The 14,290-nt window shown below is 39.7% G+C and overlaps 1 protein-coding gene across 1 annotated transcript in view; it reads right to left on the reverse strand.

Annotated features, from left to right (window-relative positions):
* The window catches only part of FSIP2 (fibrous sheath interacting protein 2), an 83,155-nt gene that overhangs the window by 1,632 nt on the left and 67,233 nt on the right, over positions 1-14,290 (reverse strand). Inside the window, exons 17-21 of the mRNA XM_075529075.1 lie at positions 12,792-13,289; positions 11,162-11,262; positions 9,824-9,870; positions 5,633-5,676; positions 1,043-1,112 (exon numbers count right to left, since the gene is read on the reverse strand). Coding sequence (XP_075385190.1) covers positions 1,043-1,112; positions 5,633-5,676; positions 9,824-9,870; positions 11,162-11,262; positions 12,792-13,289 — 760 coding nt within the window. The remainder of the gene's footprint in view (positions 1-1,042; positions 1,113-5,632; positions 5,677-9,823; positions 9,871-11,161; positions 11,263-12,791; positions 13,290-14,290) is intronic.

The following is a 14,290-nucleotide window of genomic DNA, read 5'->3' on the forward strand; positions in this document are numbered from 1 at the left end:
AAGTACTGGAGATGACTAGTAGCTCCGTCCTTTAGCTGGAATACACCCGCGTAGTGAACTACAAAGCCCTGCTCAACCCACTGCTGCTGTTCATGTTGCACATCTGTTGTCTAAAATACAGATTATATACATATACTGGCGTGATGGAATTACAGTTATCTGGGATGAGATTAGGCTTTGAAATGAGGTAGGTAAGTGTTTGGATTTTAACCCTATAGGTTACTAACTGTGGGGTGACCTTGGATTAACTACTTTTATCTCATTTCTTATTAACTCTAATTTTCCTACTTGATAAAATAAGGGTATCCCTTCCTCATAGGGTAAATGTGGGAAAAATAATTACCAGAATTCCTAGTACATATTTGTCCCATCCTCATTGCCATCAAGTGAATGCTGACTCATAATAACCTTACAGAAAGAGTTAAACTGCTCCCAAGGGTTTCCAAGGGCTATACATATATATGGAAGTGTATAGCTTCTTCTTTCTCCGGAGGAGCAGTTGGTGGGTTTGAACTATCAACCTCATGGTTAGCAGCCCTACACATGACCTATCGTGATCAGAGCTTGCATAGTTGTACCTAAAACATTGTTTGTTAACCTTTGGTGATGAAGTTGAAGTATACAAAAACAACTTAATAAATGACAAATGACTCTCTGTCAATAGAAATTATATTATTTCAACCCCATACAATCAGGGCCACAGGATTTCCTCCACTGGAAATCTTTACCGAAGCAGGCTGTCACATCTTACTCCTACTGGGTGGCTGGTGAATCGAAACCGTCAACTCTTGGTGAATAACCAGGCATTTAACCATTGTGCATTTGGTTTCTCTTTCTCTGGTCTGAGTTATTAGTCTATTCTTAACGATACAGTTAGGAACAAATCTCACCCACACTTTAAGACATTAAGACATAGTCTGGATTAAGAGTACACGTGGATGCTTCTAAGAGAAGAGCTGCTCGTTCTAGGAGATCACCGTTTTAAAGTCGGGAATGGAGAGCTATGGTACACCAGTTTTTAAAGTGTGAATGTATTTTATACCTGACGTGAATATTTTTGAGGGACTCTCACTGGGAAGAACACTTTGGCGTCCTTCATAGATGGTGAAAAACTGTCAAGACAAAGCGAAACATGCAGTCAGTCTTTGGTAGACGGCAAACATTAGAGAGAGCAGAAACCACAACGAGGGGGAGCGTATGAATTGTATCATAATATTAATAGCTATGCTATATCAACTCAAATAATTACTTTCTGTGATCGAGGCTAATGCATTTCGCAAATCACTGTGCCCAGCTTGTCATCGCTGTGGGAGCTGTACCACTAAAACAAGATTTAGAAGGTGCCGGCATTTCAGTTCCCAAACAAAACGCCCCCCAATGACTTAGATGAAGAAATCAGTTTCAAGTTCTTTGTTGAGAACAGATAATGTTATCATTATAAGCCCACTACCTCCAGGCTATTCCAACTTACAGCGACTCTGCTAGACAGAAGAGAACTGCTTCAGGGGATTTTCAAGACTAAATATTTATGGACACAGAATGCCTCGTCTCACCCCCATAAAGCAGACTGTGGTTTTGAACCCCGAACTTTTAGTTAGCTCTTCAGTGTTTTACCCACTGTACCACCAGAGCGCCTTAGATAGTGATAAAACAACCATCTTTGCCACTGTGTGATTTGGAATGGTAGAATGCCTATGCGAAGCTGTTAAGGGAAGGGAAGGACAGGTGCTGTCAGTCGCTTCTTTACACAGGTACTGTTACTGTCTACTCTTTAAATACGAAAATGACTGTCTCAGACAGGAATAAAGTAGCCCGGGGCAGGTAGCTGGGATTTAGTGTAGCTACACTATTCTGCTAGTTATCAAAAATAACACACACAAAAAATCAATGAGATAAGGTGTAAATCTATGCAGCAAGAGATATGTAGACAGATTCTGTAAGAAGGAGCACACCTTACTGTGAGTTCTTACCCAGTTTCCTAAAATTAAATGAAAGAATTTATGTGTATTAAGGTGTCATAAACCCAAATATATTAAGAATATAACAGGGCAGAGAAAAATAGAAATATTCTTTATTTGAGGTAAACAATCATGTTTTTTAAAAAAAAAATCTGAATCCCTGAGCGCCATGCCAATTGAATTGAATTCCCTGAGTTTGTGTGGGCATTGCTATTTTTACCAATGCCCATGTGACTATGTGTAGCCAGATGGAGACTCCCTGATTTAAAATAATTATTGCTAGGTGGCATGAGTTGGTTCTGATCCATGGTGACTTTATACAGAATAGAACGAAACACTTCCCAGTCCCGTCCCATCCTCAGTCGTTCCCATGCTTGAGCTCATCGAAAAGAATTAGTAGGGAGAAATAGTCATTCATTGTCTGAAATGAGTAGTACTTAAATTCTACAGTGAATTTATACCATCCCATTATTTGAAGACCATTTGTTCTCATTTAATGGATTGTTATAAAGATGCTTTAATGCCTTTATCTGAAAATCCCCCAATCTGATTTACTATGGATTCCCTTGAAGCTTACAGATATTATCTTTATTATTTTTATAGGGGGTAATTTTTACTATATCTTGCATACTTTAAATAGACTGAGACTCAATCCTTTTAAAATCCTCAGGGTATGCATACATTTTTGTTTGTTTAAATAGACAGTTAACTCATTCCGTTTCATTCTGTGTGTCTTACCCTGCATTCAGTTGGTATAGTTCCAATGGAAATTTGGTTTCCAAAGTCTTTCCATTGTTTGAGTCACTACAAATACCAATTCAGTCTCAAACCCTTTCTTTTATGTAACTTTAGCTCAGAGTTCCACGAACTCACAAGTCAGGGAGTATTTTATAAACAGATTTACGGGAAGTCTTCCTCCAAATCCTTCCTCTCTGTGCTATCTTTTCATCTCTCTGCTCTTGATAGCCTTCGGTTCTGACTCTATGGCGAGAATGGCAGGGCATTTGCTTCTTTGTGCTGTGGCACTCAGGCTTGCACTTCCCATGATTGTGTGCTCGTCCAAGGTAAAGAGGAGAGAGAGAGGAGAGAGGAGAGAGGAGAAAGAGAGAGAGAGAGAGGGAGAAGAAAGGCTTTCCTATATTACTCTTCAGACTAAGGGTACCTCCTGTTAGTTGTAAGTGCCTTAAAAGGCACTTTCCTTGCTTTCTGACCATTAACATGTAGCTTCAAGAAAGAACCCAGACTGTAGGTGGAGTCAAGAAGTGCGGGATGGGAGGGAGGGGTGATTTGATTTCTCCCACCGTCTCATGGGGTCTCTAATCTTATTCTGTCCATCCCGACTGTCTTATGCCAGGGTTTGAGCTGCCCCAGGCATAACAAGTTATGGGATAAAACCTTCCTTGAAAATGCCGATGCGGTTGGCTGTTCTGCGTTGACTTCCCTCGCCAGTCTCCTGCTATTGTGCATCTGTCCGAGTCTTCAGTAGTTGCCCGGACTTTAGAGTTGTCAGTAAGTAAGACGGCGTTGTGTGTGCTTACTCTAACTTACCTTAAATTAGACCAGGCAATATCATTAGTGATAGTTTTATATGGAAAAAGTAGCAAAGGGAAAAAAACAAAACAAACAAGCGAAAACACCACCTATGAGCCAAAAAAGTCCAGATGAAACAGGAATTCAGTTTGGTCCAAGGAGTAACATTACACAATGCCCTCTAGAGGTTCAGAAACACCCCTTTATTGACCTATTGTTTGGAAAGTCTAGGTTTGTCAATGTAGCTTAAGTTTGTCAAATAGAGGTTTACTTTCATAAATTAGAATTAGGTCAATCAGGAAATTAAGATCTTTGGAAGATCTGGCAAAAATTGCTTATATATGATTTTTGGGATTTTCAGAATTGCTTGTGATAATTCACTAAGTTGTGATACTGAGAAATGACCAGATGATTGTTTCTGTGGAAGGAGCCACTCTTTTGGGGGATGTGATTGAATGAAAAGGAAATGGTGTGGTTAAAAAGCAGAGGTGGAATTCTTCAGCCCTCATTGGAAACTTTTGAAGGCTTAGGAAAGAGATTTTCTGGGCTCGCATTGAAGGGTGGGTACACCTTTAGAAAAGTTGCCTTTAAGGAGACATAAATTAGAACCATGGGAATATTATAATCTATTTCCCTCAGGTCCCTCCATCTTTGCAGCATCTGTTTCCTCCCATGTCCCACCAAGTCCCTACTTGAGTCTACCACATTAGGGGTGCAAGCGCTTCCCTTTCTTTAGGCTTTTCCCAATGGATTGCTGTAAAAATGTTACTGAATGGCACTAAACGACACATCACTACCATGGGTGATGAGGTGAGATAATGGCTTACTTTGTGTACCTCATCAAAGGTGAGAATATTTTGATTAAGCGACTTTTAGCCACAGGAGACTGCAGCCCAAAGGAGATCATTTGGTTTGAGGGATTTGTGAATCGGGCCACAATTGTACCTGAGACCCCTCAAATAAAAGCACTTGGACTTTAACTACTGGGCCACCATTAGTTAGAAACTGCTGTATGTGAACAAAGGGGTCTTTGGGTGGACCAGACTTATGATGACCCTATACATGCAGGGTCAGGAAACCAAGTGAGGAAGCTGGGCACCAGGGTTGCATCCCCCACCATGCTGTTCAATGTGTGTGCTGAGAAAATGGTCAGGGCCGCTGGGTCATATGAGGAGGGAGGTGGCATCAGGATTGTACGAAGGCTTATTGACAACCTGCCCTGAGCAGATGATACAACTTTTCTTACTGAAAGCACTTGCTGATGAAGATAAGGGTTGAAGCCTTCAGAGTGGATTAAGTCTCATTGGGAATATCAAAGTCCTCACAGCTGAAAAGGTATGTGACGTCATGATATAAACGGAGACAAGTTTGAAGTTGCCGAAGATGTCGTCTTGCTTGGATCCGCAATCAGTGCTCACGGAAACAACAGTCAAGAGGTCAAAAGGTGAAGTGCAATAGGGCAGTCTGTCGCAAGGGCAGTCTCTACAGAGTATTCAGAAGGGAGGATGTAACTTTGAGGACTAACGTGCACCTGACCCAAGCCATGGTTTTTTAATTGCCTCATACATAGCATGTGAATGTGGGTCAGGGGATAAGGAAGACTGAGGAGAATGGATGCACTTGAACTTGGTGCTGGAGAAGTATATTGAAATTACCACAGACAGCAAAAAGGACAAATTCACTTGGTAAGCCCAGAGTGCTCTTAGAAGCAAGAAGGGCAAGACTTGGTCTTGCATATATTGGACGTGTGTCAGGAGAGACCAGTTCCTGGAGGACATCGTCCTTGGCAAAGTAGAGGGGCAACCAAAATGCGGAAGGTCCTTAAGGAGAGGAACAGACACGGCGGCTGCGACAGTGGGCATAGGAGCAGTTGTGAGGAATGGACTGCGCCAGGCAGTGCTTTCTCTGTTATGCAGAGGGTCACTGTGGGTTGGAACCGACTGATGACATCTAACAACCACCACAATAGACATGCAGAATGACTTCATAGGACTTTTGGCTTTAATCTGCACTGAAGCAGACTGCCAGTTGGAGTCAATGGGTTCAAACTGCCCACCTTTATTTAGGCTGGCAGCCAATCATAAGTGACGCGCACCAATCAGGGCCCTACTAGATCCCCCTTTGATCCTGTTTAAAATATTTACCTTAACACTGCTTGTAGATTCTACTGCTGGTTCCTGAGAACTTTCTGTGGTCAAACAAAATATTAGAAAACAATTTTATTTTTTTGAGGCTATAAATATATTTACCCAAACCTGTTTTTCCCCCCACCAACGAAATCAAAGATTTAAGCACATGGAAGCTATTCTCTCTCCTCCGTGTGTAAACAATGCGAACAACGCTAAATTAGGTTAGCTCATTAAAATACTGACGCATGTTTTATGTAGCTCTTCATTCAGAATGATCAAATATGAAGTGTGGTGTAGTAGGACAGACAGGCTCTGTCACTGAGCAGCTACCCACATATGTTCAAACCACGCCATCTCTGCAGCCTGTCTGCGTATAAAAGAAGGGATTGTTACAATGCAGATGAGTCCGCCAGGTCCCTTCAGTGCCAGCACCGATGGCAAGCCAGTGATTATCCTTTTTAAAAGGAAAGAGGTTTTCATGATAAAGTAGTGTCAGAGGAAGGTGTTGGTCTTAAGAAACAGTTCCATTTGGTAAAAGTCAGAACAACTTTGAAGAATCAACCTGAGGCAGTCTAGTAAAGTTCCTACTGAATTAAACATTGCCTGAGCGCCGTGGGAGGGCAGGATGGCAGTTAATGAAATCCAGCCCATGGAAATAAAAGTGGCACTGCCAGAGAAGTTTCACAGGGACCACTAGGGAGGCAAAGAATGCACCCGACCTTCGTGAACACCTATGTTTGAATAGTAGTTTCACTACTCAGTGCTGTATGAACAAATTAAATCAAACTTCTCTGAATCTGTTTCTCTCATAAATGGAATAGAAATGAGACTATGGATTAGCCCTTCTGGGTAAGACAGGGACCACTTATAAATACATTAAATTTCATATATCTTTTCATATAAATTTCATATAAATATATAAAATGATCTTGCTTATGTCCTTACTCTTTGAGTAACTATTCCAAGTTACAAGGTAAATCACACAAGGACAGTGGTACTGCCAGTCTTGTTCACAACTAGTATCTGTCTCAGTAGAGGCTTAGTAAATTTTAAAGGAATGAATGAACAATTGAATTATACAGGTGCAATATTAACTGAAGAGTATAGGAACTAAGCATGATCACTGCAAGTAGGTTGGTAAACACACACATACTGACATTAGGGGGCCAATCGACCTGAGATCCAGACTGGGAAGTCTGAGTGACCTTGAACAAATCACATTTGTATTCTGAGGTTCAGTGTCTTCACTATAATATTGGCAATGTTGTACTAAATGATTTCTGTCTGGGCTCTACCAGACGCTGATTCCGTAATGTAAATATTAATACAGTGGTTATTCTGACATGTTCTGTAATATGCTCATGAAATTCTGGCATATATGTTGTTATTTTATTCTTTAATGAAGAATATTTCCATTTATAAATTGAGAGTGAGCTTATTGTGTAATCTTTGATAGGGCTGCAAGTTTAGAACAGAAAAAAAACACTTTAGTTCTGTGGATTGAATTTTAAGACGCTTGTACAGTAAACATGACACTCTACTTCTGGTGCATAATGACACTGCTAGAATTGCAATGATCCCCTGGAATTTTAACAGACTAAAAAATCCTGACAAATGTCATAATGAATCCAACAGTGATACATAAATATTGAGAAGCAGCAGATGAGTGCTAGCCTCAGGGCATCGAACGGGTGGCGGGGAGGGGGCAGCGGCAGGTGTTGGACTTCGGTTTGCATTTCCTGCCTCGGAAGTGCCCAGTGGATGGTGGCTGAGAACTACCATAGATTTACTATTTTGATACCATCCTTCCTTCAGGAAGTCACGTGTCAGTCTGGTAGGTGTGGTTCTACTATGTGAACAAATACTATGATCCTTTTAAAATTGCTCTAGTTTTTAATATTCTTTGCTTTTTGATAGAGGTTTTTATTTGTTCTATTTTGTTATTTGTTTTTAATTTTAAAACATGTGTTTCTCTATGTGAAATCTAGGATAGATAAATCAATAGAGGGAAACGCTCAATTAATATTCCCTTGGAGGTCTGGCAGGGGAATTTGGGGGAAATTGAGGAGCTAATAACAATGAGGACAAGATGGGAGAAATGTTCTGAAACTCATTTGGTAAAGATCATGCAACTTTTTGATGTGATTGAAGTATTGGATTTTATGATATGTGAATTATAAGCTAATAAAGCTGTTGAAAGAAACCCTGAAGAATATCCTACCCTAGATTTTAATGTAACTATATAGATTCAGTTTCAAAATCTTTTTTCTTTATTTAGTAGTACTACACACAATGGAGGGAAAGATAATCTATAAAATAATAGTAGCATGAATTCTGACCCACATATGAAGGGGTATCCCAAAATACTGGATATTTTTTCCCAAAACTATGTATTTAAATTTTTTTTACAAAACAACTTTATCACCTTCAAGGTACTCTCCATTACACTTAAGAAACTAGTCAAATCCACGATTCCATTCTTGAAAACATTTTTCAAACTCATCTGTTTGGATGGCTGATGAGCACCTCCCTTGCTTTTTCCCTTTCCCTTTCCTACATCCTCAAACTGCTGTCCTTTCATGTCCCTTTTTCTTTGCAGAAATGAAAGAAGTCACACAGAGTGAGCTCAGGTGAGTAGGGTGTGTGGGTCAAGAGAGACCTGCTGTCTCTTGCCCCAAACTGGCTCACTGAGATGGCTGTGTGAGCAGGTGCATTGTTGTCATGCAAAAACCAGTCGGCCATCTGCCACAAACCAGGCCTTTTCTATCACACCCTGTGATGCAATCTTCTAAGAACCTCTAAAGAAAAAGTTGGATTAACAGTCTGAACTGGTGGAACAAACTCGAAATGCGTTATCCCCTTCACATAAAAAAAAAAAGGAAGAAAAAATGAGCATTGTCTTGATCTTTGATTTCACTTGACGAGCTTTTGTGGGACAAGGTGACAGTGGTGTCTTCCACTGGCTTAATTATATTTGCCTTTGGGGTCATAAGAATAGCAGCATGTTACATCAGCAGTAATGACCTTAGGGAAAAAGTTTGGGTCCCTTCTGAGCTGTCCTTTCAAAGCTTGTCTGTGTCTACTCGATGCTCTTGTTCCTGATCAGTCAGAACCCGAGGGCAAGCTTTGCAGCAAGCTTCTCAGTGTCAAATCTTCGGTTAAAATTTGTTGACATGAGCTCCCAGATAGTCCAGATAACTTCTCCATTGCTTCAGTGGTCCATTGGTGGCCTTTGAGCACAAGTGCATGAATTTTGTTGAAATTTTGGTCCAATTGGGAAGTCGACGGAAGTCCAGAATGAGGTTTATCATCAATCAACATTTCCCCCCTTTTTTATGAGAAAACCATTCATACACTTGAGTTATTCCCATAGTGCTGTCTTTGTAAGCTGTGTTCAGCATCACAACAGTTTCTGCAGCATTTTTTCCTGAGCACGAAACACTATTTTACAGCTGTTCTCTTAAGTCAGTCATCACAAAAAAAAACAAAAAAACGAGGTTCAAGCAAAACTGCTTTTATGAAAAAAGTCACTGTGACCAGAGAGAAACTTCCCAGGCAACGCCACCAAGTGCACTAACAGAGCGAGTTGTGCTTGATGCTTACCTAGCAAGAAAAATGCGTACTACAAAAGCTCCACCCAGTGGAGTGTTTTTTCCATTTTGGGGGTGGTACCCCCATCATATACAATATGACTGCCATAAAACTTTATTTTGTGAATATTTGTCAGACATTAAAGAAATGAACTTACTGCCATGGTGTCGGTTCTGACCCATAGTCACCTTAGAGGACAGAAAAGATCTGTCCCCGCTGGTTCCGGAGGCTTTAAACCTTTGCAGGGGCAGAAAGCCTCATCGTTGACCCGAGGATCAGATGGTGGAATTGACTGCTGACCTCATGGCTAGCAGCCCAAAGGGTAACCACTGTGCCGCACATCCTAATTATAAATGCATACTATCACATGATATAGTCTACTACATCAAAACTGTTAATGGTATGTTAATAGAAACTCATATAGGGCAAATTAGTTGCCTCATTTTAACAATTGAATGAAGTTATTCATTACTGTATAGTTTTCCAAAAGTAGATAAACCACTGGGAGTGGGGGAAATTATATTAGCTTTAGGCTTGATTTCTAAAAAGTCATTAAAGGCGCATACAAAATCTCCTTTTTGTTACTCTAAATTAAGAAAAAAAATTTCATCCAACCTTCTAATATTTTAGCACTTGGATCTTTGATGTCACTTTCAGCCTCCCTAAAAACAAAAGCAAAAGAATATTTTGTTTTCCATATATTTTACAAGCAAAAGAATCATTTGCCAGTTTTCATATCAGAGTAAACTAGGAATATTATAGTTCTGAGTTTCTAAATCAAATGCAAATGATTGCTACATTGATTGTCATTTGAGACTATTCATGCTCCTTCTCTTCTCCATTGATGTAAACAATTGCGAAGTATCTGTATTTCTAAATATGTATGCTAAGTTAGCGGTTATGCAGAAGCAAAGAGGCCATAGCGGACAAAGAATAGGTATCCCATCTGACATCAGGAGAAACTGAGATAACCTAATAGTGTTAGGTGGAAAAATTAATGTAATCCAATTAATTCTATACTTATATCCGATGCTCCACTCATGATATAAAATGCTACATTCCAGTTAATATTCTTGGTAAATTAACAATATGAGACAAGCTTTAGCTACTAAGTTAAATTCAAGGTAACAGCTCATTTGTCCTTCCCTGCCCCCTAAAAATGCCACCCAGTCTAGATTTTGTTCCAACAGTCCTCCTAACTTGAATTTTCCATCTCTCTTTAACATCCTGTCCACTTGCGACAGTCCCCATGAGGCTCCTTACTTTTAATCGCGTGCCTCTGGGTGCTCTAGTGTGCCTTGGTCCTCTTTTCCTCTGGTGCTCTAGGTAGCAGTGCTACGCCCCAAAGCTGTGACTGAGCTACTTCAGCGAGATAAGCTTAACTCCTTTTTTGGATCAAAGTGCAAATGCTCTTGTTAACCCAGGGTCTGAGTGCGGGGGTGGGGAAATAACATCCTAACACATTAGCAAATTCTTGATTCCAGACACCATTGTACTGGAGATCCGACCTCAGAACAGAACGAGGGAGTGGAGGTCAGGTGACTAGAAATGGGCGAGTAGGCAGGAAGGGGAGGCTTAGGAAGTGACCACAGTGAGAAGGGAAGAATGAGCTGGGACTTAAGGAAAGTGCAGGGCTGAACATTTTTCCTCTCAGGCTTTGACCAGCAAAGCTAAAAGCAAACAATTTGCCATTGAGTCGATTCTAACTTCTGGGGAACCTATGAGCCACAGGGTATCGTTATATGTTCCACAGGATTTTCAGGGCTGTCACCTTCTGGACGCCGATTATCAGGCCTTTCTTTGAAGGCATCTTTTGGTGGGTTGGAAGACCCAATCTGTCAGGGAACAGACAATCACTTAACTGTCTGCACTACCCCAGGATTTCCACGAAACCAATTTCCCCCATAAGCAGAATTTTCACCTCTATTTGTATATTGTTTAAATTTGTTTTACCCTGCTGAGGTCATCATATCTTCTTGGTTGTATGAAGATGAACTCATAATTCTGTGTATGAAGTAATGTGTCGGTTCATTGATATGACTGCTTTCTTCTTTCTGCAAAAGCATAAATCATGCATTACACAGAGCAGAATTTGGTATGCATTTTGCCACCTTACTGGCATATGCTGCACTTTCATTTAGACTGTAGTGAGATAAAGTTTTAGAATTACTGAAAAGATGTCCATTAAATCAACCCTTTGGATATAATTCTTTAGAAATTGCTCAATGAAGATTGTTTAAATTATGATATTCAATTTTTAATAGATTTAGTTTAAACATAAACACACAATGCTCATAGAATATGATCTTTTATTTCTCTATGAATATTTTACTCATCTTTACTAAGTTCAAAAATATAAATAACATTATTGTGATCTCTATTGTTAACACCAAAATAAGAGACTGCCACCATCATCATTAGTATTATTAGTCCCCAAATCAATTTTGGTGTTTGCCAATGTTAAGCCATCACATTTTGTTGGCTCTGTCTAAAACTAGCATAATCATGTTACATAAGAACACTTCAGCAGACTTCATTTGGTCATAAAATCTCGGGTGATTCACCAGCAAGTAGATCAGGATATGCTATAAAACAAATAATCTAGAACTTTTGTGAACTGTCCAAAATTGTATCCCTGTCCATTTTCTCTGGTTCACTGTAGCCGATGTGTCAACAAGGGGGTAGTTCTCAAATGGATAATCAAGGACGTTTTCTCACCAGGAAAACAATAATATATGTATTCTCCAAAACTATGCTGTGATACAGATTTGCGGGCAGGTCCAAGCCCAAGGGTTATCAATACAACCATTTGAGGTAGAAGGACCCCCTGCACACCATGATGACAGGGGAATTGATGTGTCTTCGAGATGGTATTTAAAATACCTTAGTTAATTTAAGTTTGGGCAAATTAGCTAAGTCCATTGAACCTGAAAACGCCAGAACCTGTGTAAGTCGGAAAGTGGTCAGAGAAGGAAAGCGCACGGGATGCCTTGAGGCAGGACTCTTTCTAGAGAGTCACAGAAGCACAGAAAGCACAACATGGAAGACCAAGAAAAACAAGGCCATCCTGGCAAGTTCTGCCTATCCTAGGTTTCACGGTAACTTTTAAGGCGGACGTTGGGTAGATACGAGTATGTAACTTTTCCCCAAATTACAGCTAGTTAGTAAGAGTCAGGATTGAGACTCAGGAATAAAAAGGGGGTCCAGTCCACCAAAATGAAACGGAAGTACTTGATCCGATTGCTTCAACTAATTGGCTTGCATTTTCTCAACTCTTTTATATATTATTATTTTCTGATTGCTTCAACTAATTGGTTTGCATTTTCTCAACTCTTTTATATATTATTGTTTTCTGTGCGCTTCTGATTAATCTAGGTCTCGTCCCCTCATCTGCTTTGCCGTGAGGCCCTCTATGTAAATCTCTTAGTCCCATGTATAAAAATGTCACCAGCTTTATGACAGGCTGGATCAATTTTAGTACTTTTGTCTGCATAATCAATGTCACATTCTTGGACAGAATTGCAAAAGTCCTCTACCCTTGCCCCTAGATATTCAGTAGCTGGCGGTCACATTTGTCACTTACACTCTGCTGTGGTGGCTTCTCCCTTGAAGGCGGCTTCCTTTCAGTTGCATGTACCGAGAAGGAAGACATATCAAGCTCAGCGACAGCTTTTCGGACCTGTTCTTCCTGACATTCCGACAGGTGGTCTGAGGTGGTTTCAATACTTTCCATATTGGTACTGGAGGTCGGCTGACAACATTTGCTTAGAGACAAAAATTTTTTCAGGCTGCTTGTGCTTACTGTGGGTTTGGTGGACATGGCTTTGCTTGCTACTGGCTTCACTGCTTCTTTCCCTTGCTCTTCACCCTCTAGGAACCCTTCCTGTACAACCTCTCGTAGAACAACTTCATCTTCGTCACTAAGAACACTCTCTTCTTTGGTCCTCTCTGGATATTCTTGCTCGAGATCATGCGCTACTAACCGAATGATAAGGTCTTGTTTGTTTTGCACATCTTTTAGAAGCTCCACCCTGGCGAGATCAGGCTTTCTTATATTCTGAAATGAATTTCTGCCAACAGCCTGTAATGGAAGGCACGATGAATCTTAAAAATATATCTCTCAAAAATTTATTTCTCTTTCGATTTTATTGGCATGACTCTGTTTTCATATCATTTCTAGTTTCAGTATGGTAACATTGCCTACAAATACAATTTAGTTATATATTAGCAAAGTATTTAAAGGAAGAAACATGAAAATTGTAAGGAGTATATGGTTTCTATGATTTATTTTATAGGCACAATTATATTAACTTATTGAAAATTATTCACCCAAATAGGGAATGGTTTAATGTACTTCTTTCTTTTGCTTAATTTTCACATTTTGGTGCAAGATAATTTGATTAGTTTCTATTTTTGTTATCTTAAAATTTTTCCTCACAAAAATGATAACATATTTTCTAAGATCCCAGGTGGAGAATCCTAAAGTAATCTAAATGGTATTTTTCATAAATTTGACTAACCTTGATTTAAAATGATTAATAATAGCCCAAACTCTGATGGTCTTACAATTTTTACTCCCTATGCCATTCAATAGGATCCTTTGAGCATATTTTCCCTAAAAGCTTCAAAACGTGAATTTTCATTTCTTCTCATCTCATTAATGTCCCTTCCCATTTTTAAGAATTGAAGCTAGATCAAGGAAGAGACAATAATTAAATCATGGAATTTCCCGATGTCTGTAGCTGTAAACATTGACGTCACTCAAAACAAACCAACTGACAGCTTTCTATTTGATTCTGACTTAGAAGCCGAAAACCACCAGTCATTCTGGGGAAAACATGTGGCTTCCTACTCCCTTAAAGACAGCCACAGAAACTTAAAGGGCGGTTGTAGCTGCTTCCTATGAGGACACTGTGAGTTAGAGGATGCCATAGTCTTTAAAATGGATTTCCGTCAGTAGTTTTTATTTTAACATCCTGTTGTAACACAGTAAGTGGCCTGTTCAGATAATGATGTCTTAAACAAATATTTTCAGTGGAAAGAAAAAGTTAAGAAGAAACTCTTTAAAGTATGAAATCACAA

The sequence above is a fragment of the Tenrec ecaudatus genome, chromosome 13 (genome assembly GCF_050624435.1).
Source record: "Tenrec ecaudatus isolate mTenEca1 chromosome 13, mTenEca1.hap1, whole genome shotgun sequence".
NCBI classification, from domain to species: Eukaryota; Metazoa; Chordata; class Mammalia; order Afrosoricida; family Tenrecidae; genus Tenrec; species Tenrec ecaudatus.